This window comes from Saccopteryx leptura, chromosome 6 (assembly GCF_036850995.1).
Source record: "Saccopteryx leptura isolate mSacLep1 chromosome 6, mSacLep1_pri_phased_curated, whole genome shotgun sequence".
In the NCBI taxonomy this organism is placed as follows: domain Eukaryota; kingdom Metazoa; phylum Chordata; class Mammalia; order Chiroptera; family Emballonuridae; genus Saccopteryx; species Saccopteryx leptura.
The window spans coordinates 9,371,854-9,395,672 of NC_089508.1; the positions used below are offsets into that span (position 1 = coordinate 9,371,854).

At 48.9% G+C, this 23,819-nt stretch overlaps 1 protein-coding gene across 1 annotated transcript; it reads left to right on the forward strand.

Annotated features, from left to right (window-relative positions):
- Positions 1-7,733: 7,733 nt before the first annotated feature.
- TCL1A (TCL1 family AKT coactivator A) lies at positions 7,734-11,781 on the forward strand. The gene is made up of 4 exons (XM_066341565.1): positions 7,734-7,850; positions 10,172-10,185; positions 11,201-11,363; positions 11,731-11,781. The coding sequence occupies exons 1-4, from the start codon at positions 7,734-7,736 to the stop codon at positions 11,779-11,781; spliced, it is 345 nt and encodes a 114-aa protein (XP_066197662.1).
- Positions 11,782-23,819: the final 12,038 nt, after the last annotated feature.

A 23,819-nucleotide genomic window follows, 5' to 3' on the forward strand; every position in this document is an offset into this window, starting at 1 on the left:
CACTTAGCCTCCCTGTGTCATTGCCACAAAGCCACCTCACTTCCTCTAGGCATATCAATCCGATTGATGGAGACACCTGTCCCGGCAGCTCTGCAGCTGCTCCCTCAGGCGTCAGTTCTGTCTGTTGCCTCTCTCTTGAGGTCCGTGTGTTCTTTCCCTCTCCAGCGGCTCTGCCCTGGGAGTCCCTCTGGGAAACTGTATCCCAGGGAAGACTTTCAGCTGTCCTGCCTTTGCAAATCTATCCAGGAGACGGGAAGAACACCTACCAGGCTGACTTCTCCTCTCACCCAGGGATAAGGAGTTTCGCTAGGTGTCCATGGGTGAAGTCCTTCTGCTTATTTATGGACTCTCTGTTCCTCCTTCCATTGTCACTCCTCCAGGGCACTGTCTCGCCTCCTGTCCCAAGTACCATCATTCAGAGGACAGATGTCATTTTTCTTGCTGGTGGTAGATGTAAAGGTGGCAATGAGCTCTTCAGGTCACCTGGACCAAATGCCCCTCCCCCCACATTCTAGTTAATTCTTTCATCAGTGGCCACCCCCACCTCCTCCTCCCACCAGGTGTGGCCATCACAGGGCAGGGACTCCCACTTTGCTCCTGTCATTGCATTCGGTGGCACTCCCCTGTGGGCTTGCTGCACTGCTTCGACCCCTTTGATGGAGTTCTTTATTTTTGACCATTCCTCTTCAGTAAACCCTGAGTCAATTTGAAATATTGTTGTAAAATGCGTAGAGTTTGAGAAGAAATAGAGGAAACAGTTCATCTTTTAAACTGTTGATCGTGTTTTGCTGAATAAGTTTCCCAATTTAGCATTCTTTTTCATTTTTGTTTATGGATCTTGTGCCTTTTTAAATGTGTGAGTGTGTGTGTGTGAGTGTGTGTGTGTGTGTGTGCGTGTGTGTGTGTGTGTGTGTGTGTGTGTGTGTGTATTCTTTCACCAGGAGCAAAGAAATATTTTTATGTCTTCCTTTCAATAGTTTTTAAATTCTGGTCTTCAACTAACCTGTGGTGGCACAGTGGATAAAGCATTCAACCTGGAACAATGAGGTTGCTCGTTCAAAACCCTGGGCTTGCTGGTTAAGGCACAGACAAGAAGCAACAAATGGTTGATGCTTCCCCCTCCTCCCTACCCCTTTGATCTCTCTCTTCTCTCTAAGATCAATAAATAAAAGCTTTTTTAAAAAAAAATTGTGTTCTTCACTTTGCCTATCTCCCACAAAAATTATGGGAATAAAAATATAATTCCTGAAATAAAAAACTCAATCGATAAGCTAAGTTGCATAACAGCTACTAAGTGAAAAGTCAATTACTGAACTGAAAAGTTAGTCTAAGGACGTCTCTTAGGACGTGTCAGCTAAAAAGAGAAGGAAAGATTAAAAAATAAGCTAAGGGCCCTGGCCGGTTGGCTCAGCGGTAGAGCGTCGGCCTAGCATGCGGAGGACCCGGGTTCGATTCCCGGCCAGGGCACACAGGAGAAGCTCCCATTTGCTTCTCCACCCCTCCGCCGCGCTTTCCTCTCTGTCTCTCTCTTCCCCTCCTGCAGCCAAGGCTCCATTGCAGCAAAGATGGCCCGGGCGCTGGGGATGGCTCTGTGGCCTCTGCCTCAGGCGCTAGAGTGGCTCTGGTCGCAACATGGCGACGCCCAGGATGGGCAGATTATCGCCCCCTGGTGGGCAGAGCGTCGCCCCATGGTGGGCGTGCTGGGTGGATCCCGGTCAGGCGCATGCGGGAGTCTGTCTGACTGTCTCTCCCCATTTCCAGCTTCAGAAAAATGAAAAAAAAAAAAAAAAAGAAAAAAAAATAAGCTAAGACATGGAGGATGGGTGAAGAAATATCAACACCTATTTCATAAGAATTCCAAAAGAGAATGAGAAAAGACAATCTTTGAAGAAATAACAGCTGAGAATTTTCATGATCTAAAGAAAAACCAACTTAGGTCTCATGAGCTAGACCTGAGGCATACGGCTACCCCAAACCAAGAACTGCCTTAGAGAAATTTGGATCTCCCCGTGGGCAGGGGTAGGGCCACCCTGTTCCCAGTTACTTGAAGAAATTGGAGGGAGAGCCCTGCAAAGCGAGGACTCCGCAGTGAAGAACCATCTCCTTCCCAGATGGTTCCTGGGAGGCAGCCTGCGACGCCTGCTTCACTGCAAAAATAGACCATCCCCACCAATGCAGAAGAGGCACCCGGTAAAATTCAGCACATGCTCCCAGGAAGGAAAATCTCAAGAACTAGGAACAGTAGGACATTCTCTAACTGATAAAGCACATCCACCAAACCTTCCAGCTAACAGCATCATGCTTACTGGTGAAACTTTAGAAGAGTTCTCATTAAAGACAGGAACAAGCCTGACCAGGTGGTGGCACAGTGGATAGAGCATCGACCTGAGATGTGAAGGGCCCAGGTTCGAAACCCCGAGGTCGCCAGTTTGTGCATGGGCTCACCAGCTTGAGCACAGGGTGTCTGACTTGAGCGTGGGATCATAGACATGACCCCAGGACTGCTGGCTTGAGCCCAAAGGTCACTGGCTTGAATCCCAAGGTCGCTGGCTTGAGCAAGGGGTCACTCGCTCTGCTGGAGCCCCCGGTCAAGGTACATATGAGAAAGCAATCAATGAACAAGTAAGGAGATTAAGGAGCCACAACGAAGAATTGATACTTCTCATCTCTCTCCCTTCCTGCCTGTCTGTCCCTATCTGTCCTTCTCTCTGTCTCTGTCACCAAAAAAAAAAAGGACGGGCCCTGGCTAGTTGGCTCAGTGGTAGAGCGTTGGTCTGGCATGCAGGAGTCTCGGGTTCGATTCCCGGCCAGGGCACACAGGAGAAGCGCCCATCTGCTTCTCCACCCCTCCCCCTCTCCTTCCTCTCTGTCTCTCTCTTCCCCTCCCGCAGCCAAGGCTCCATTGGAGCAAAGTTGGCCTGGGCACTGAGGATGGCTCTCTGGCCTCTGCCTCAGGCACTAGAATGGCTCTGATTGCGGCAGAACGATGCCCCAAGATGGGCAGAGTGTCGCCCCCTGGTGGGCATGCCGGATGGATCCCGGTCGGGCGCATGCAGGAGTCTGTCTGACTGCCTCCCTGTTTCCAACTTTGGAAAAATACAAAAAAAAAACAACCAAGGACAGGAACAAGACAGGACTTCCTGCAGTCACTCACTCCTGCTAGTCCATGTATCTTAACAAACACCAAAAGTCCATGAGACAGAAAGACAGAGTTAGAGGCCGAGAGAAAGAGAGAAACAAATAGAAGGGGAGGGGGAAGGACTGGAAAGGAAGAGGAGGAAAAAAACTATCTCATTTGCAAATAACTCAACCATTAAAACTCATAGGAGGTAGCAAGGATGTGGGTTATAACGTCCACACCAAGATTCAACAGCGTTCCTTTACTCCAGAAAGTAGCATTTAAAAAAATGCCACTCACAAAAGCAACACAACCATAAAATGTCTAGAAGTAAGCTAAAATATATATGCAACACTTTTTATGGGAAAAGTTATAAAATTTTATTAAAGAATAAAAAGAGGCTTACTTCAACAATAGAAGTTGAATGAAATGCTAATAAAAATCCCAAAAGTATTAAAAAACACAGACACAAAAGTACACTTTCGAAAAGAAACAAAAAGAGAGAACAAATCTCACCAAGTATTTCAAATTCATAATTTTTTTCAAGTGTGGTAAATTCATAATTTTTTTAAAATGTGGTTTTTACCAGAATGGCAAACAAATGGGTCAGAACAGAGCCCAGACACAGATCCATTTCCACACGGGAACTTGGTGTTCAATAGTGGTGGCGTCGGAAATCCTGTGTGGAAAGATAAATTATCCAGTCGCGTTTGGGAGACTGGCTAAATATCTGGAAAAATTAAGATACAGCTAGAGTCTGACCTGGAGCATAAAAACAGAGACTCTGTTAAGTTTAAAGAGAGAGACGGTAGCCATGCCGTGGATAAAGCCAGGATCTGACTCTGAGTTTTATACAGAACATCCTTGTCCCCAGTTCTCCATTAATCGAGAGAGAAAACTTCATCCCTTTGGAGAAAGGCTATAACATCCCTTTTATCCTGAGCTCACTTGATCATCAGCCTTAATTAACTAAAATTTGGCCCAGACTTCAGAATAATTTAAAAAAAAGAAAGAAAAACACTCTAGGAAACTAGCATGAATGCCTTAACATTGACATCCCGGAGTTTCTATGTCTGACACGTCGGAGAGATCTCAGATCCTTACAGTCCTAATAATCTTGGTGTTACGCTTCCCTGACTCAAAAGATTGAAAGCCGCAAAATCAAAGTAGGGCACGGGAAAAGGAGTTGGCTATGGGCTTGGGGCAAGGTTTACAATGAGAATTAAAGGTAGAAAGCATAGCTTTAACACTTTTCCAGTTATTTCGTTTTATAAATCTTGTCCCCACCTCTAAAGCAGTGATTCAAATCTTAGAGAAATGGTTCTCAACCTGGCTGCACATTCACTCACCTGAGGAGCCCCTTTAAAAAAAAAAGTTATGCCCAAGCCGCCATCTAGGAGCTTCCCGTCTCATTGGTCTGGACTGGGATCCAGGCACAGGTGTATTGTCATTGTTTCCTGGGTGATTCTAATTAGCAGCCAGGGTTGGACTCCACTAGCAGCTAGTGACTAGCTTAATGGTTTGGGACCACTGTCGAGCCCAGAGGCCTGTGCACCTTTGCAGGCTCTTTACAGCTTGCTGTGATAATGGACGATGGTGAGGATGGCAGTGGTTACCAGGGTTTTCTTGTAAGAAGAAAACACTTTGTATGTTAGAAATGATTTTAACAGAAAATAAGATAACCTAGAACTAAAGGCTACGGAGACACAGGCTCAGCTCTGTCACGTCATTAGAGAAGTCTAGAGGGGACTGTTGCAAGGAGGCCAGCATCCAGCGTCCTGCCCCTCACCCTCACCCCCCATGTAGATCGCCAGTTACCATGCCCACAGACCACCTGGGGATCTTGTTACAATGCAGATCCTGACTCAGCGGGTCTGGGAGGTCTCGAATTCTCATGAGCTGTAGGTGATGCCAACATTGCAGGGCCAAACATCGGGTGGCAAGGCCAGGACTTGCTCTTAAGCCTCTTTTTTGGAACCCAAACAAGGAGGTTGGCTTCATCTCTCCTGAGGAATGGGGCTCTTGATATCCAGCACAACTCTGCTCAAGACCAGTGGCTTTCCTGAACTCAGGTCATGAGTGAATGCATCTCTGCTGTTAACAGGCCCCTCCTCCCACTGGGCAACTTCATGGGAGAGTCAGGGACTGCTAAGTTAGACACAAGCCTTAGAGAGCATGGAGCTTGGGCCATTCGTTACCTAGAACTAAATGTGTGGCAATGAGATGGCACAGGCTGGCAAATTTCACCGGTCAAAGTCAAAACTGGATCCAAGTCAGGACATGAAAGCATCAGTTAAAGATTCTATTTTTAATTTTTTTTATTTATTCATTTTAGAGAGGAGAGGGAGAGACAGAGAGAGAGAGAGAGGAGAGACAGAGAGAGAGAGAGAGGAGAGACAGAGAGAGAGAAGGGCGGAGGAGCTGGAAGCATCAACTCCCATATGTGCCTTGACCAGGCAAGCCCAGGGTTTCAAACCGGCGACCTCAGCATTTCCAGGTCGATGCTTTATCCACTGCGCCACCACAGGTCAGGCCAAGATTCTATTTTTAAAATGACTCGACATAATTGCTTTGTGTTGCTTTCTACATGAAACAGCCACTTGATTGCCCTCAGGTGGCCGGCAGACTAATAAACAAGGCACTGGAAGGAATAGACAACCTCAGAGCCAGGCTGAGAGGTCTCAGGGCCCTAAGAAGGGGCACAGCCCAGGCTGGGGAGGTCCCTGTCTGAGACCACACAGCAGCCCTTGTGGACCCTCCATCAAGAAGGCTCAGGCCCCCAGGACCTACCTGCCCAATGGGCTCCCCGGTTATCCCCCTGCACTTGGCAGCCTCTGGAACGCCTTCTCAAATGATTTCCTAAACCCTCCCTGACAACAATGCATTCCCTTGCCTGTGTGAAACCGCGCGGGGCACTGTTTCTTCAAAGGCGGGGATCGTGTTCCCAGAACATTCAGAAGTGGAGCTAGCCTAATGGGCCTGATTCTTGTCCCATCGTTTGTTCCTTTGCGGCCTCTTCAGAAAAGCAGAGCATGCTCTGATGACACTGCCCACCCTGGTGGCATTCTGGGTCCCAGAGCCATAGATGTGGCCGCAGCAGTAGCCACATGGCTCCTGGGTGCCCCCTTCCCGTGTCACAAGAGGCCATCCCAGTCAGTACTGGTGAAGCTGGCCTCGTTACCACTTTTGACCTCAGAGCTCAGGACTGGGCTGACACTTCCCCCGCAGAGCACATTAATTACCCTGTGATCTTGCTCCCTGTGGCTAATTTGGGTCTGGAATTAAGAACAATCCACAAGGAAATCAGCCTGAAAGCCACGAGGCTGAATTTCATTAAATACTTACACCGCTAGGGGCTGCGCTGGGGAAGAAGGCTTTGCTGGGCTGCTATCCCCCGCCCTCAAACTCCAAACTCGTCTTGTCTCCTATTTTATGTTCCTGGTAAATCCAATTACATCTCTATTACTGGTGGCCACCGAAGCACCTTTTTGGGAATTAGGTGTATCTGGATAGGCAGAGAAGAAGACACACCTTTGCCGTCCAGGGACCAGCGTTAAGCTCATATCAATTTCATGACATTCGAAAAGACCATAAATTATTTTGCTGGTTCCTAGTCAGAGTGACAGGAAAGCGCTAGAAGTTGAGGTCCCACACTGCGGCCAGTGCGGGTGTCTGAACAGTGAGGCTGGAGCTCGTCTTACGTGTTTCTCATTGTTCTTTATTTTCTTAATTGCCTTAATGGGCTTGTGTTCCTGCAAAGTGAAGTCATGTGATTTCCCTTATTTACTGTAATTCAGAGCCAGTCGGTCACATAACCCAGGGACTCTTCAAATCCAGAGGAGGGAAGAGGATTGATGTTGAACAATGTTCTCACTAAGAAGGGAAAACCCATGTTCTCAACCACCAGTTTCACAACAACTCTTAGACTACCACAAAGGGGGTAGGAAATTTTAGAGTTTGCATTTGGCCAGGGCATTAATTCTGACACCCAGACCTCCAGGCTGAAGGTGATGTCCTGAAGCCGGGGGGCGCCAGGCCTGGTTCAGGCTCGCACAGGTCTCTTCTGGTCCCAGATGGGGAGGGAGCCCTGGCTCTGAGTTGCCTGGTGTTGTCGGTGAGTTCCAAGCAGAGGCTTGGAGTCCTGGTCTTGGGTATGGCTTCAGCAACCACACAGTGGCTGACTCAAACCATGGGGTTCAAGAGGAGGGCTCCACAGCTCAGGACAGAAGAAAAGGCCAAGGCCTACAGGCCTGGGTACCTCGCCATCAGTAGGGAGTGGGGGACCCCGACGAAGTCCTGGGCCTGTGGGGCTCACTTGGTGCTGATTAATGCTGCCGGGGTCCCAGTGCACAAGTCAGGCCGAGGCGCACAGCTCCAGACCCCGCTTGGCCAGCCCCCCACCCCCGTTCCTGCACCCCGCCCGCCCTAACTCATGCTCCACCTTATTCTGCTTCTGCTACGTGTCCCGCCCCCCTTGAGACGCAGCCTCCTCTCACCCCGCCACTTGGGGGCGCCCGAACCCCTTCCAGCTATAAAGCGTCGGGCCCAGAGTCCCATCGACAAGCGAGAGGCTTTGCGAGGCTGCGTTCTTGCTCGTTAGACTGCCCGACGCGTCATGGGCGAGGTCCCGTTCAGGGCACACATGACCTTGCACCCGGACCGCCTGTGGATCTGGCGGAAGGCTGTGTACGTGGACGAGAACCAGCGTACGTGGCTGCCCATAAGTATCGAGGTACGACTGCTTTGGGGACCCGCAGGGCAGGGCAACATGGGTGTCCCTCCCCAACCCTGGCCAGGCCCTGGGTGCCAGAGACAGCCCAGGCCGCGCACGGCCCACTAGGAGCCCTTGGGTGGCGCAGAGCGAACGTGGTGGCGGAGGGTCAGCAGGTCCGACCCTGCCGCGGAGGCCGTTAGGCTCACAGGTGAAACCAGTTTGAACTGGGCTCTGAGGGTGGGTAGGGGTTCTCCGGGGCAGGAAGGGGCGTGGGGAAAACGCATGTTGGCCAAAAGGTGGGGACCCCGTGCCTCCCGAGTGTGTGAATATGATATTGAGTAAAATAGGAATTTTTCTGGTTTCAAGGTTCTAATTCATAGAACGGGAAGAATATCTCTCTAAAAACAGCGACTTTCCACCCATGTGCCCCAAGAGTTTTTAAAACGTTCAATACCGGACTAGTCGGGGGCACTGAACTCTTTTCCCTTAGGTTATTAAATAAAAAAATGACAACAGCCAACACAACAGCCATCCAGTGAAAATGAATCAAAATTATACCCCCTTTTTTTTTTTTGTCAGATGGGTAAAAATATATTTTTGGGGGGGTGTGCCGGAGAATTTTAGTAATTAGTTTACGTGTGTGGTGACATGAAGAAAAAGGTTGAAAATCGCTGCTCTGAAGTAAGTGCTTCAGACACTGAGCGATTATCAGTCTCCTCAGGTGAGCCTCAGAACTCTATTTCAAAAGAACCAGGGACAGATTAGGGTCAACCAAGTTTGGGAACCAGTGCCCTAGAGTTTGGCCTATTTCATTCCCCCTCCGTGCTTTGGAAGAAAACAAACTTCGCAAACGTATGCAAGTAATCTAGTAGTAAGAAAGCCAGTATTGAATGAATGTTGATTTTGTTTCATGTGTGCTGAATTAAGATGGAACTTCAGTTAATGTTAACTTTGTTTTTAAAAGACATTTATCTTTTTTACACTACTTTCTATCAGAGCATGGGTTTCCTCAAAGAAACTCAGGTAAAAAATGCTGAAACTCTTTCCTTACATAAACTGAAGTAAAAACAAAATTAAAATATATAACATTGGGATGTTTATGTAATATGCTAGCAAACAGCAAAAAGTTACTGATAGTGATTTTGTCCCCATTTTACAGATGATGAAACTGAGGTGTAAAATGTCAATTTGCCCAAAGAAGGGTTGGCATTCCAGCCTCTTAACCATCGTCTAAATTTGCATCTTTCTTGGCATTTAAAATTTCAAAACATATACTGCTCACAAAAATTATAGGGGATATTTCGAAATGAATATGAAGTATAAAATATCCTCTAATTTTTGTGAGCAATACACACACACACACACACACACACACACACACGCTTTTAAAACTCAGGTTATATTTTACTTTTTTATAATTCAAGAATTTGAAGAAAAGATAAGTGAATTTTTAAAACTCTCTAGCTGGGGAATATCTTCAACATGGCACCAAAACCACAAAGATTGAGTATTTCATGTAGCCTTTAAATCTCTGCACAAAACATAAGCCTTTAGCAAACTGTGGCAGAGGATTTGCTCCATGTAACTGAAAGCGCCAGTACTGAATTCTCAATATGTAAAGGTTTACTTACATCAACCAGCGAAAGATAGATAAGCAAACCCAAAATGGTTGGAGGCTATGAAGACCACACGCTAACACAGCAAGAATGGCGATTTCCACACTTACACCTTGCAGGATGATCTGAATTATTTTTTAACAGCGAGTTCTCATTTATTTCATAGACAGAAAAGTTTAAAAAGTTATTTCCATTTTGGAAAAAAAAAAGTCATTCCACAAACATGAGTGCCTAGTTTATATGCCAAGCACGGTTCTAGACTGGGGGGGGGGGGGGGGGTTACAGAGAATGTGATAAAATCCCACTCCTCCTGAAGCTGACATCCTCCTGGAGGAAGGATGTCAGATAACGAGGCTGGTAGTAAGTTGTGCAGAGAACTATAAAGTGAGGTGGGAGGCCACAGCCAGTGGGTGTGGGGCCATCCGGCGAGTCCCCTCCAGAGTCTTAATTTGCTTTTACCTGTCGTACTCTGCTTATCACTGTATGTAAAACCTTTCAGAACCCTGTTTTAGGCACACATCTTATATATAGCACAGAATTGGACTTTCTCGAACTTTGTCTTTACGAAAGGCATACAGCTGAGCAGACTTCTGCCTCAAAGCTGTAAGTCCTGCAGAGATCAGGGAACAGTGTCTCGGGCAGAGGACAACAGGTACCAGCGCTCACGGAAGTGTGGCAAGTCCCAGTAGTGAGGAGGCCTGTGTGGCTGGAACGGGGTGGAAGGTGATGGACAGACAGTAGGAGAGGAGGGGGCGGGGCGGGGGCGGGGCCTGTGGGCCAGGGCAAAGATTTCGGTTAGTTCTGCCTTCAATGGGAAGGCTTTGCAGGGTGTCGAACTCGAGGAGAGCAGTGTGATTTTTGGACAGATGCCCTGGCTGCTGTGACAAGAATTAATATTGTAGAGCACAAGTCCCAACAAGGTGACAAGTTAAGAAGTCACAGCCGTAGTCCAGGTGAGAGAGGATGATAGAGGGGCCATGGTGGGGATGGCGAAAAGTGGTCTGTTTCCTGATTCTGGGGTCGGGGATATCTTGTTTAAAAGGAGATAGAGCACAGTGGATAGAGCATCAGACTGGGACACGGACGACCATGTTTGAAACCCCGAGGTCTATGGCTTGAGTGCGGGCTCATCCGGCCTGAGCACAGACTCACCAGCTTGAGCGAAGTGTAGCCGGCTTGAGCGTGGGATCACAGATCTGACCCCATGGTCACTGGCTTGAGCAAGGGGTCACTCACTCTGCTGTAGCCCCCTCCTCTCGAGGCACATATGAGAAAGCAATCAGTGAACAACAACCTTTAAGGTGCCACAATGAAGAATTGATGTTTCTCAGCTCTCTCCCTCCCTGTCTGTCTGTCCCTATCTGTCCCTTTATCTGACATTCTCTCTCTGTCAAAAAAAAAAAAAAAGATGTATGACAAAATAAAGAAAAATTAAAAGAAGTCCAATCTCAGCTGAAATAAGCACCAAACCGCAAAGTGAAAGGAGCACTAGGCCCCATGGCATACCCTAGCGACTAGAAGTGTGTCAGGTCAGGAAGAAGTGCGCCTTTGTGGCCCTGTCTGGGTGTCTAGACACGTGAGAGCACCGGTGTTGTCCGGGCCCAGCCGGAGTCCACGTGAGGAACAGGCGTGGCTTGGGGGCGGGGCTTCCAGAGCTCCCGCATCTCAAGCGCCCACCTGGCAGGAAGGACTCTAGCCGTGTGTGCCTGGGGGACCCTGAACTGCGCCCTGGCCTTCTCTCCAGACAGAAAGCAGCCTCCAAGTCCTCATGCGTCAGGAAGACATCCCCCTGGGGGAGGCTCTGCGCCCCAGCCAGCTGTCCCCAAGCCTGCTGCCTCTGATGTGGCAGCTCTACCCGGGCCGGCGGTACCGCGGCTCCGACTCCAGCTTCTGGCGCATCGTGTATCACCTCGAGGCAAGTGTGCGCCTGTCCTGGGGACCCCGCAGGGCCTCCTGGCTGGCTCTGCTCCCATCCCCCAGGTCTGGCCTCTGCTGTTCCCTCCGTGTCTTCACCAAAAACTAAAAAAAAAGAAAGAAAAAAAAAGGCAGAAATTTAACAACTGTAGATATTTAAAGGACTGGATTAGGGCGAAGCTCGAGCTGACTGGCTGGGCTACCCTCTGGGGTCTCTAACCGAAGTCCCCTCGGCCGTGGGAGGGCCTCACTGGTGGGCGTCACAGGCTGAAGGTTGGTAGGAGAGGGCCCCCGGAGTCCCCTCCCATGAGCCAGGAAGAGAGGGAGCCTCCCCCGGGATCCGGCCTCTCATTCCCTTCTCTGTGCAGTTCAGTGGCATTGAGGACATGCTCCTTGAACAGCTGCCAGACCCGGAGTAAAAGTGATGTATTTTGGTGAGCACCTTTGGGGCCCGCACCTCCGAATCCAAGTGTCCAGGTCAGCAAGGAGAAGCACCCTTCCTCCAGGAAGGCCTCCCTCCGCCCCCAACTCTGCTGCCCTCCGAGGTCCCCAGGCTGGGGACCCTCGCTCTCTCCTAAATTTACCAGCTTGGGAGCAGTAACTTTCAGGCAGCCCCTTAATAATGGGGGGGCACACCTCCAGAGTGCCTTACTGGTGGCCGGCGCTGTCCCTTGATTGTCACAACTGAGCTGGTGTTACTTGACAGGTTACATAGCTGAGTTTGGAGGAGGGGCAATGGCTTGTCCAGACCCCAGAGCCAGGGGTCAAGTCCAGGTCCTCCTGACACCAAGCCGCCTGCTCAGTTCATAATCTGCCCTGGCTCAGACCCCAGGCCCACCTCTGGGAGCCCGCCCTAGCCACCCAGCTCCCCTGGCCAGACCTGCCCCAGCAGCACGCCCCACTACTCCCCACCTGCCCTTGGCCCCCTCCGCTGTCCCTTTGCCCTGACTCCGCCTTCTTTTGTCCTTGTCGTGTCTCCAGGTCCTGCGGCTCCCGGCTCCCTGGGCCCCAGTCCCGCTGACCAGCAGTGGGGATGTTTGTGCTTCCGTTCACCTTTTCTCACCAGCCCTGTCCTTCTGCTCTGCCACACGCGGGTCAGGAGGGAACAGACGGGCAGGGGATGAGCCCCACCCCGCGGGCCAGCTGGAACCTGCTTGCAGTCCCCTCCGCCTCCCCTGGCAGATTGGCACTAGAGGGCACCCTAGGCGGTATAGCTTTCTCAGAGTGCCCCGGCTCTACCTGTGTCTCTCGTTTTCTCAGCTGCCTGGTGGTTTCGGCCTCTGTTCTGTCCTCCCAGCAGCTCAGGTCCTGCGCTAGATGCAGGGCTGCTTTGCCTTTCCTCCCCTCAGCTCCGTCCACCTGTGGCTGCCAGGCAGTGGGGCCCTATCGCCTGAGCCCAGGCTAGGCCTCTGAACCCCCGGATCAGCTCTTAACATGGCTCGTGTTTGCACACGGCCACACCTGCAAATGCCCCACCTGCCAAGCAGGTTCATGGGAAGACCTGCGGGGAGCCCTGGTCTCTGCTCAGGACTCAGAAGCCTGCTGGTCAAGGGTCCACAGCCCCTGACCTTGCAGGAGGCCAGGCAAGCGAGCGCTAGGATGAGCCCTCGGGCAGCCCTCCTGTAGGACAGAGGTTGGAGGTTCCCTCTTTTATAGGTACCCACACACCTGGATGGTAGGAGGTTCTATGCAGCATGAACACTTTGTAATACTGATTGATTAAATATGAGACAACTCACCCAGCTTTGTGCTGAACCAGCTTCTGTCCTTGACCTCGGTTCTATTGGAAAGAAACAAGAACAGGCAGTCACCAAGTAAGAGGAGTTGAAAGGAGAGAATACTCCTGATTTTAGCATACTTCTTATACTTTGGATATTAGGCTGGGATTCCCCCCCCCCCCCATATAATCCAAATATTCAAAACCCCGTGTTCTTGGAGGCATGATTGGAGAACCATTGGAACAAGTGACTTCGGGGTCTTGGTCAGGAACTCCTGATACTCAGGACCCCCTCTGAGTGGCCCCCCTCACCTTCCTGCCCCAGCCACCTGCCTGGCCCCTGCCCTGACATGCACCAGGCTGTCCTTACATGGGTAGTTCTAGTCCCTGGGGGAGTCTCTCCTCCCTGAAACTTCACCCGTTTCTCTTCTCCTCGGCCACCCAAGTCCCCACTGAGGTGCCTTCCTACCTCCCATAACCTCTGTCACAGCCTGGCCCACCCTCTGCCTGGTGCCCCCTCTACCTTCTGAGCAGGTAAACAGGCCCTCGGGTATGACAAAGGGGGGCCAGCCAGTACACGGGATCCATGCTGTGGGCAATACTGCTCCTCCCCACTCCTGGCTGACTTCAGCACAGAGAGGGGAACGAGGCGCGCAGGCTGTCAAGTATCTAATAGGAAAGTCGTATAAGAAAAATACTACTTCTCCTATCTTACAGTCTGTCCCAGTCTTCCTAGCCAGCACTGGACAGACACTGGGGACCACCCGTGACAGCGTCTGTGTCTCCCGTCATCGTGACCCCATTGCCTTGCACAGCGCTCGGCAGCGTGAGTGTGGTCAGTGGGAGCCCTTCCTAGACAGACACCTCTCGGGGCAGAACATCAGGATGTTGGAGCAGGGGGGACGTCAGAACTCAGGCCCGTGCCTCACTTTACACCCAGGAAGAGGAAAAGTTTGGTTAGTGTCCCACCCCAAATTCACATGTTAACGCCCAGTGTGTATATTTGGAGCTGGGGCCTTAGGGGGTGATTAGGGTCAGAGAAGGGCATGACGGTGGTCTTCTCATGGTGGCATTCACGCTCTTATAAGAAGAGGAGGAGAGAAGAGGGTCTCTCCACGCAAACACCAAGGAAAGGCCACGTGAGGACACGGTGAGAAGATGGTCATCCGCACACCAGGAGGTGGGCCTTCACCGACATGGAACCTGCCAGCACCTTGTCCCCAACTTCCCAGCCTGCGGAACTGTGAGAAATAAATATATGTGTTTAAGTCACCCAGTCTCTGGTGGTCTGTTATAGCAGCCTGAGCGGGCAGAGGCAATCCTTTGCACAATTCTTTTCTTTATGAAAAATTTGACCGCCACCATGAATTGTACTCAGTATTGCAGATACAGTGGCGAACACAAGGAAGGCCCTGCTCTCAGGCAACATTCATCCTGGGAAAAGATGAGCAAGAAGCTTGGAATGTGCAAAGTGCTACAAAGAAAGAGGACAGGGTAACATGGTGGCGAGTTAGGTCTGGTAGTGAAAAGGTTACTTTGTCTGAGTGAAAAATACTCTGGCTCTCTTTCTTGGGTAGCTGCTACTCTGTTTACTCCATTGTGTTTTAACTTAAAAGGATTCTGTAAAGGTCTAATGCCATATAAGTTACTTGTTCATCTTACCGGCACCAAAAGGTTGCTATTCTGTAAAGTCTGCCAATTTTAATAGCTGATGCCTTGGAGTGGACCGCTTTGATCATGGGTCCTGGGCACATTGTGTCCTTTTTATATACACAGGTTCAAGTCATTTGTTTGTATTTGTTTTCAGGAAAGGTTTTTTTTTGTGGGTTTTTTTTTTTTTTTTTTTTTTTTTTGTATTTTTCTGAAGCTGGAAACGGGGAGAGACAGACAGACTCCCGCATGCGCCCGACCGGGATCCACCCGGCACGCCCACCAGGGGCGCCACTCTGCCCACCAGGGGGCGATGCTCTGCCCCTCCGGGGCGTTGCTCTGCCAAGACCAGAGCCACTCTAGCGCCTGGGGCAGCGGCCAAGGAGCCATCCCCAGCGCCCGGGCCATCTTTGCTCCAATGGAGCCTTGGCTGCGGGAGGGGAAGAGAGAGACAGAGAGGAAGGAGTGGGGGGTGGAGAAGCAAATGGGCGCTTCTCCTATGTGCCCTGGCCGGGAATCGAACCCGGGTCCCCCGCACGCCAGGCCGACGCTCTACCGCTGAGCCAACCGGCCAGGGCCAGGAAAGTTTTTTTTTTAATAGCTGCTTATTTATGTTCTTCTGCACTACCTCACTTTACTCTATTGGGGGGCGGGTTTGTATGGCGCATATGTTGGATTATCTTTGCCTGTTGTCTATCTCCATCACTTTCTTTTTAATCATTTGGATATTTTTTCCCTTTTTTTAATGTTCCTACTTTCTATATTCTTTTTCTCTCCTAGTTTTTTTATTCTGGTTGCGTTTTAAAAGGATGTCAGGAGATTGGAAGACAATGCTACTAACACCATCTTGGCCTGATCCTATTGCATTTTATTTTATTTTTTTTATTTTTTAAATATTTTATTTATTGATTTTTTTTAGAGAGAGGGGAGAGAGAGAGAGAGAGAGAGAGAGAGAGAGAGAGAGAGAAGGGGGAGGAGCAGGAAGCATCAACTCCCATATGTGCCTTGACCAGGCAAGCCCAGGGTTTCGAACCGGCAACCTCAGTGTTCCAGGTCGATGCTTTATCCCACTGCGCCACCACAGGTCAGGCCCTTATTGCATTTTAAAATTACTTTGTTGGCATCATTTTATTTTGCTTACAAAACAACTTTATTTAGAGATATATTAACTCTAAAAGATTTTTCCCTGTCTTTTTACACCAAATGTGTTAACACTAGTTCAATAAGTTCATTGTCAATAAATTCTGGTATTAGTGAGTGACTCTCCTAATGGCCAACACAATTTACAAATTTGAGAAATCTTTCCAAGAAAATGCTCCCATAAATACTTTACTATCATGACCATTCATGGATTTGAGGTGAAAAATTAACAGCTCTTGAAACAACTAAATTGAACATTTTAATAATTATAAGAGAGTCCTTTGCATTTATTGGTAATCACACTTTATAAAGTCAATTTTGGGACCCGGTCCAGAAGATATGGTACTTACACGGCAGGTTTATTGCTTAAGATGCTGATTGCCCGGGACACTGGGCTTGGAGGGCGGAAAGGCTGGAATCTAGGGAACTTGTCTGGTGCTGCACTGATGTGATGGTGCCTCCCGTCAACACTGGTGTCCTCGGCCCATCAACCAGGGACACCGAGAAGCCTTATTGACACCATCCTTTTGGTTGGATTCTAATGAGTGTCTCATTTCCACTGATCCTCTAACCCTTGAGGGGCCATGACCACAGGAAACCTTCACCTTGGAAGAGACACAGATTTAGCAAATCTTGTAGCAGAATAATAGACTCTGATCATCTTTTGATATTCTCATCTGGTTCATCATGAAATCCCCTATACCCTCTGTGATCTACATGTCAGCTGGGGTATGCCATCCTTTTAGACAGGATTTAATTTAGCGTGACCACCCCATCCCTATCACCCTGCACTTTCTCTCCAGGGATATCCAGGGGGTCTCACTGCTCTCCACACCACCCCTTACCTCAACGTTCCAGCATCTGCTGACTGAGTAGATGGACAATCTTCAGTTCTATACACATCACCACCTCACTCAGGGGGCCACTCTGGTTTCTACTCCCCGGGGCTGCAGGCGACAGCCTCTGGGGTATGTTTGGAGTTATGTTTGAGGGTTTGGGGACATTCATGGGTTAACATTCAGACTCAGTGGGGATATTAGAAACTCATTTTGAAAAAGTTACAGCTTCATCCCTCCCATTCTGTCCCCATGAAGCCCATCACCTCATCTTTCTGGGCTCCTCCCTCCCTCACTGACCCCGCCCCCTCAGAAAAGCTAATTCTGGAATAGCTAACATTTCCACTTTATTATGCAATACAGTACAACTAGGTCTGCTTGACTTGGGGCTAGCTTTCCTGGACTCAATGTCATGTCGTTTTACTAAACAAAAGACTATTCCAGAAAGAAACGATGTCTCTCTCCTAGGAGGCTGAGCTGCCTGGCCTTTCTCTGCCTGCCTCCTTTCTTCCCGGTGTACTCAGAACGTCTGAGTTGAGAGGGGAGGAAAAAGGGAGAGTCTGTATAAAGGGCACCTACGGAGGAACACTTCCTAGAAAGCGGGCAGGAGGCAGGGCGCGCCAGGAGTGGGCAAAAGCCAGGAGAAGGGACTGAGCTGCCGGGCACTGAGAACAAGCTAGGCAGTGCCCTTCTGAGACCTCCCCCTCCAGCAGGTATAACGATGCCTCCTTTACCCATCAGAAAACAGTCTGGAGAGATGGTGTAGTGGCTCAAAGGTAGCACGGCTAGCCAGCGCAGGCCTGGATTGAAGCAGGCAGCTGGAGCTTGGGTCCCCACGCTGTTACTGCACAGATTTGGAAAGCAGACACCCGTGGACGGGTCCCAGGGCTCTTCCTGCTCGGACCCACCACTTCTCTGAGCATCAGTTCCTCACCTGCAATAAAACGGGTACATTAAAACCTGTCTCATAGTGTCCTTCGAGTATTAAATCAGCTAATCAACACCAAGTATCCGGCACACAGTGAATTCAGTAGCCCTCTATATTCCTCCAGCATTCTTAAAGGGGAAATTTCAGAAACTTTAAAAAATGTTACTTTGTAAAACAAAAAAAGTAACAACCATAAAAAAAACATTGAGGGACAAACCAAATGCCAGTGCCTGCTTTTAATTTTTTTTTATTTTTAATATAATTTAAACAGGAGGGAGAGAATGACTATTGGTCTTCAGGTAAAGAGATGAGGATTATTGCAAGAACAGTACAACTTGCTCTGTTAAAATAACGCACACAACTGATTTTTTTGAGGGGTGGCCTTAAAGAAAACATGACATATAATCACAAATAATTAGGTCGATTTTTGCTCCAAGTTACAGCTGCCTTTTTTCAACACTTCGGCTTTCCTGGGAGATTGTTGAGCAGGGTGACAAGCACGCCCATCCCTGTTGGCTCCAGGCCACTTAAGAATGAGTTCACCCAGGTGTTAATACCACAGAAGGGAAAGGGAAACTTGAAAGAAAGCTTCCTAGCTGCTTAAAACACAGCTCTTTCTGCACATAAAGAAAAGGACAAAACTGGTGCATTACGCATTTCCATTCTGTTTCTGGATAATCCTTTCCTTAAAGACAGAGATTAGTCGATACCATATCCTGGATCTCACTAATCCCAGCTGTTAGTATTTTTAAACAGACCTAGAGACCTCAGTTCCGAGAAGCTTGAGGTAATTTGTGCACCGGTTGGCACTGAGTCTAAAGGTGTGCGCTGCTGCCCAGAGTCACAAGGCTTGGGTCTTTACCCCAACTCCCTGCTTACTTGCTGCAGAAACGAGTGACTCCAGCCCCTTCTGCGCTTCAGTGACCTCCTCAGTCAGGGAAAGGGGTTGGACTAAAAGCGATGACAATGTACACATTAGTGTTTTGCTCCTGAGCTGGGTGCAACAGCTGCCAGAGCTCCCGTGGTGCACATTTCCACGCAGAAGGACACACTGTGATGGACAAACTGAGGGCAGTGATCGGGAGTACGGGGAGAGCCAGCTGTGGGTAGACCAATCAAGCAAACCCCATTTCAGACGCATGAGACTGGAGGCAGAAAATGCCTGTATGGGAAATCATAGTTGATAGAGGGTTTGTTTGGCACTATCCAGTCTCAGGCATCCCCTGGGAGTCTTGAAACACATCTCTCACTGATAAGGGGAGGGATACTGTAATTATTTTAAATAAGCAAAGCAATGCCCACCCTCCAGGTTACCCTACCCCACCCATGGCTAAGTTATTTGAAGAATCCATTCTTTTCCCACTGAACAGTTGTCTATACTTCGAAAAAACTTACCAAAATATTTTGTCCAGATTTTTTTTGCATGCTTTATTTGATGTAGGTATGGAAAAGACTTTTAGTGTTCTTCACCAAAAACTGTCCAGATAACCTATTTGAAGATGGCTAGGAAGTGTGTTGTTATATTGTTTGAATTGTTTACAATGGGCTCAATGGCATTTTTAAACCTGGAGACGCTTTTACCAAATCACACCGATACTTCTGGGTTACCCATAGATCTGTTCGTATCACCTGCTTTTTCTCTTGGTTTTCAGTTATATAGCCTTATTCTTGGAGTAATTTTGAAAAGTATACCAAATATTAAAATAACAAAAGTAATAAAAGAAGCATGGGGAAGTTTTAAGGTAATGTTTGTTTTCTTTCCCCTGAGGTGGAGTTAACCCTTTCATCTGTTGGGAAAATAGAGTGAAGCATTGAACAATTTAATTCCAATGGAGATGAAACTGAGTCAAGGTTCAGTTGCTGCTCCGATGAGAATCATGCTGTCTACCTCCCGTCTGCCTTCTCTGTGTAATGTGGCTCTCACTCAAGAGCAGGGTAGGCTGACGTCTCAGCACAGAGAGCTGCCGGAGATTCTGACCTGCCCTTCCGGGCGCTGGCTCTGCCCTTGAGCACCCTGCCCTGAGCTGCTTCCACTTGTAAAAAGCCCTTAGGGAGAGAGCACTGGGCTAGCTAGCGTGTGAGATCCTCAAGTGGCTCCATTCGTCCAGCTGCATCGCAATCAGCAGCTGTTCTCAGGGAAAAGCAGCTGCAGGTGCAATGGCTGGGTTCAGTTCACCATTCCCATCGGTGTTCTCCGGGAACTCCAACATCTGGTGGGTCTTTGTCTTCTCAGGATACCCAGATAATTCCACTCTGCTTTGCAGACATTTGTAGCTTCACAGTTTGACCTATCTCCAGGTGGAACCCGGCTGCACGCTCTGCCCCTCAGGCCTCTTAATTTGGTCACTCCCCAGCAGCCCTGTGACGGGACCCCGCTCAGATTGCATCTCCGGTCTGTTCCCAGAGTCATCCAATGACCCAAAAGGAGAGGCATCTGCAGAGGCTCGTCTCTGAGCAGTCCTCCCTCCTCCAGGATTTTAGCTCCTCGGTCCTTATTGCTTCCATAGCCCCCTGATATTTTGGAAAATAAAACATGTATTTTTATCTAGATCTCCTAGCGCTTGTCTTACCCCCAGGGATGGGGGGCTTCTTAAAGGCAGAAGGAATTAAACTCTGTCTTTGTGATGATGGAAAGGACCCAGGAGGACAGAAAGGGATGGTGACAGGCAGGGTATAAAGGGAAGAGAGTTCTTGAAGAAGGAAAGAAGGAAGGCACAAAAGCAGGAGCTGGATGAATTCCTGTCCTGGAGGGAGGAGGGGCTCTCTTTCCATGGCAACCGGAGGGAAGAGGGGAAGGAGAGTTGGAGGTACACAGGGATTTCTGATCAGTGGGAGCAAGAGGCAATTCCCCTCCCCACCTTTCACAGGATAAAATTACAAATGGCTTAGAGCACCTGACCTTAGAAAATAAATATATGAAATTATTAAGAGGTAATCTCAGAAAATATCCCTTCAAGAAGGGGTGAGTTCTTAAGGATAATGCACAAAGCAAAAGGCAATGAAAAGACTGGTTAATTTGCAATTCCCAAAAGTATAACTTCTTATGGAAATACATTTGTTGTAAAGAACCTGTACCTTAATTCCATGGGTTTATGTAGAGACACCAAGTCCAGATGAATTTTGAAGAGTTTTACTAAAGGACATTTATTAAATATGCCGGCCGCATATAGCTGACATGGGGCAGTCTGGAAGCCCAGATCATGTGCCCCAAAAATAGTTCAGGGGCTGCTTATATACCCTTGATTACACGCAGGCAGGGGAGAACATGACATCATGGCATGAGGTGACAACATTTGTTTAGGGGATACACAGAAACATTAAGACTTTTAAGGTGACACAATCAAAGATGTTTACAAATCTTTCAGGGTTCCTCTTCCCTCACTAGCCTAGAGGTATTTTACTCTCAAGATTCCAGGGAGGGGGAGGAACTACAGTCAATGCAAGGTGGTATGTAAATTCTGCCTCCTATTGAAAGAGAAGAAGTTTTTAGGTTAACCCTTATTTTAGATTTAAAACTAAATGACCTATTGTTCTTGCAAGCCAGAAACTTCTACATTCTTCTCCCTCCCCTCCCCAAAGGAAGGACAGGACAGGAAAACCTGACCTTTCCTCTTAGAATATCAATATTTTATTAAAAAAAAAAAAGAAAACCAATTAAAGTAAGATATCAAATCAAAAAAAAAAGAATATCAATATTAATTTTTCAGCTTTTTGGTACCTTACTACACATTAAGTAAAATAATAATAATCATAACCATAGTGGGATAAAATACTAACAAAGTGTTTGTTTCCAGAATACACAACGAGCTCTTACAAATTGGTAAGTTAAGAAGAAAGACCCACTGGAAGGAAAGATGGGGAAAGGCTCAGAGAAACTCACAGAAAGGGGAATGTAAGTGACCAATTACCATATGAGAAAATACTCAGCCTCACACATAGTCAAGAAAATGCTAACTTTTAAAATGAGATACACTTTTTAAAACTATAGTATTGGCCTCCCCCAAAAAACAGCACATGTAATAATATCAGACACTGACAAGTGGCCACGCCCCCTTCTCCACCAGGAGGGGCAGGTGGAGCCAGGTCACCCCTCCTCAGTTTTCACAAAACCTGCGCAGCAGGCCTGCCCGGCAAATGCAGGTTTCTTGACTGAAGGTTGGGTCGGTACCAGAAGGAAACTTCTGATGCAGAATAAGATAAATGTTACAGTTTGAGAGAGTTTTGACTTGCCCTTGAGTTTTGCAAGACAGAACAACAAGGAACTTGGGCCATCCCAAGGAGAGCTTCCCCAATGGACTGTCCCTCCCACTCTTTATCCTACCCCCCCCCCCAACTGCTGGACAATCCCCTCACCTCGCAAGCATCCCTTTCTTAGGTCTCCCACCTGGATAAATTCCAGTCCTGCCCACGGTGAGCCTCCCTTCCCGTGGCCCCCTTACTCCCTCTGCAGAACCTCCGCCTGGTCTGGCTCCTGGCCTGACACTGGGCGCAGGCGTTGGCCAGGTGGGTGCTGCCTGGTCTCACAGCCCGGGAAAGGAGGATGGATGCAGTTGGCCCGATGGGCCCCAGTCTGTTGGCCCAGAGTGAGCTTGGCCTCTTCAGTTTGAGTTTCCTCGTCAGCAAGAACCTTGGGCTGCCAGGTCTCTTATTAACAGCAGGTCTATAAACTTGGCACGCCTCTCAAAGACAGACATTTTCCCCCATGTGACGGGACAGTCTAAAGCCAAAGCGAGGGAACACCTCCTCCGTTATCACGGGGCCCACCCTGCTCCTGCAGCCTTTGGTCTCCACTGCTGATTTCTTGCCTGCTCCAACAGCAAGGCGTGCAGGCTGCGGACGACGGCGGCACTCATCTCTCGTGCTAGAGCTTTGTTGAAGGAGAACCAAGGGTTAAGTTCATTTAGCCGGCCATTCCTCCCTCCTCCCTATACATGTGGAGAGAGAGGGGGAGAAGGGGTGCCCCACCCTCCAGCCACAATAGTATTTTCCGTTTACCAATGAGTCAGGAAACCGGGAGCACCTGTGGCAGAGACTCCGGCCTCCCAACCTCTCGTGCAGATTTCTGTTACAGCGCTGGTCCCACTTGGCCGTGACTTAGAGCCGGTGGGTTTATATTACCCGGACAGTATTTACATTTTATATCTTCATCTGTACTCGACCCCAGCTTCTTAACGCAAAGGTAACTCAGAGTCCTTGAAAAGTAGGGGGTTCGCCGTGAAACCCCCTGAATCGAAAGCTTGTGCTAGCCCTTGCTAGTTGCCTGACCTTGAGCTCGTAACTTGACCTTTCTGAGCTTTCCTACGCCTCCCCTAATAACTCGAGGTGATAGCCACCTTATTAGGTTGTTGTAAAGAATAATAACATTTGTGAAGCCCCCTGGCACGTGGTCAGCCCTCAGTCAATCGTAAGTTATGAACTGGGGCATCAGATACGGTTCCTTATTCATCTTTGCGTTCTAGTGTCAAGCCAGTGCGGACAACCTAGGAAGTGCCCAGTGAGTACTTGTTAGACTGAAAAGTCCTGTAGTCAGATTGTTTCCTGGTTTGCAACAGCTCCGGCCAAGTCCAACATGCACCCAGAGGGACTCATTCCTCTTCCTGCCAAGGCCTCGTCGGAAATGCACTTTAATATAAACATGCTCACAGCACAAGTGAGGACTCTGGGTATTGGGAGTTTACAATGAAATAAGAGAGGTCTGAAGGGTCAGGAAAGACAAAGTAGCCTGCGGCACCGATGGCCCCTGGGTCTCCGCTGTAATCATCATGTCTTATTTGGACGTCTGCTCTGTGACTGGCCTAGTTAGGTTGGCACAATTGCCAAGCTGGGTCGTGAGAGCTCATTGGCGGTGGCACAGCCCTGGCGTGCTTGGAGCTCGTCCTGAGTTACTGAGCTTCCTGGCGCATGCCCGCAAGGGGCACCACCACCTGCATCACCCTTCCGCCGCCTCTGCCTCTGGCTCCTCTGGCTGCGGTTTTAAATAGTTTTTCATTTAATCCATCAGAACGACCCAGAAGGAAGCAATTGGCTGTAAGTGGGTCATTCCCTGAAGCCCAGTGTAGCCTTCTTAGGATGAAAAATAAAAATGGGTCTTTGCAAAGAGCAAGCATCAAACCAAAGGCTGGGATGAGGGGAGGGAGGCAAAGGTGTCATGAGCTCCCCGTGGGAACTGAGCTGCGTGTATCCTCC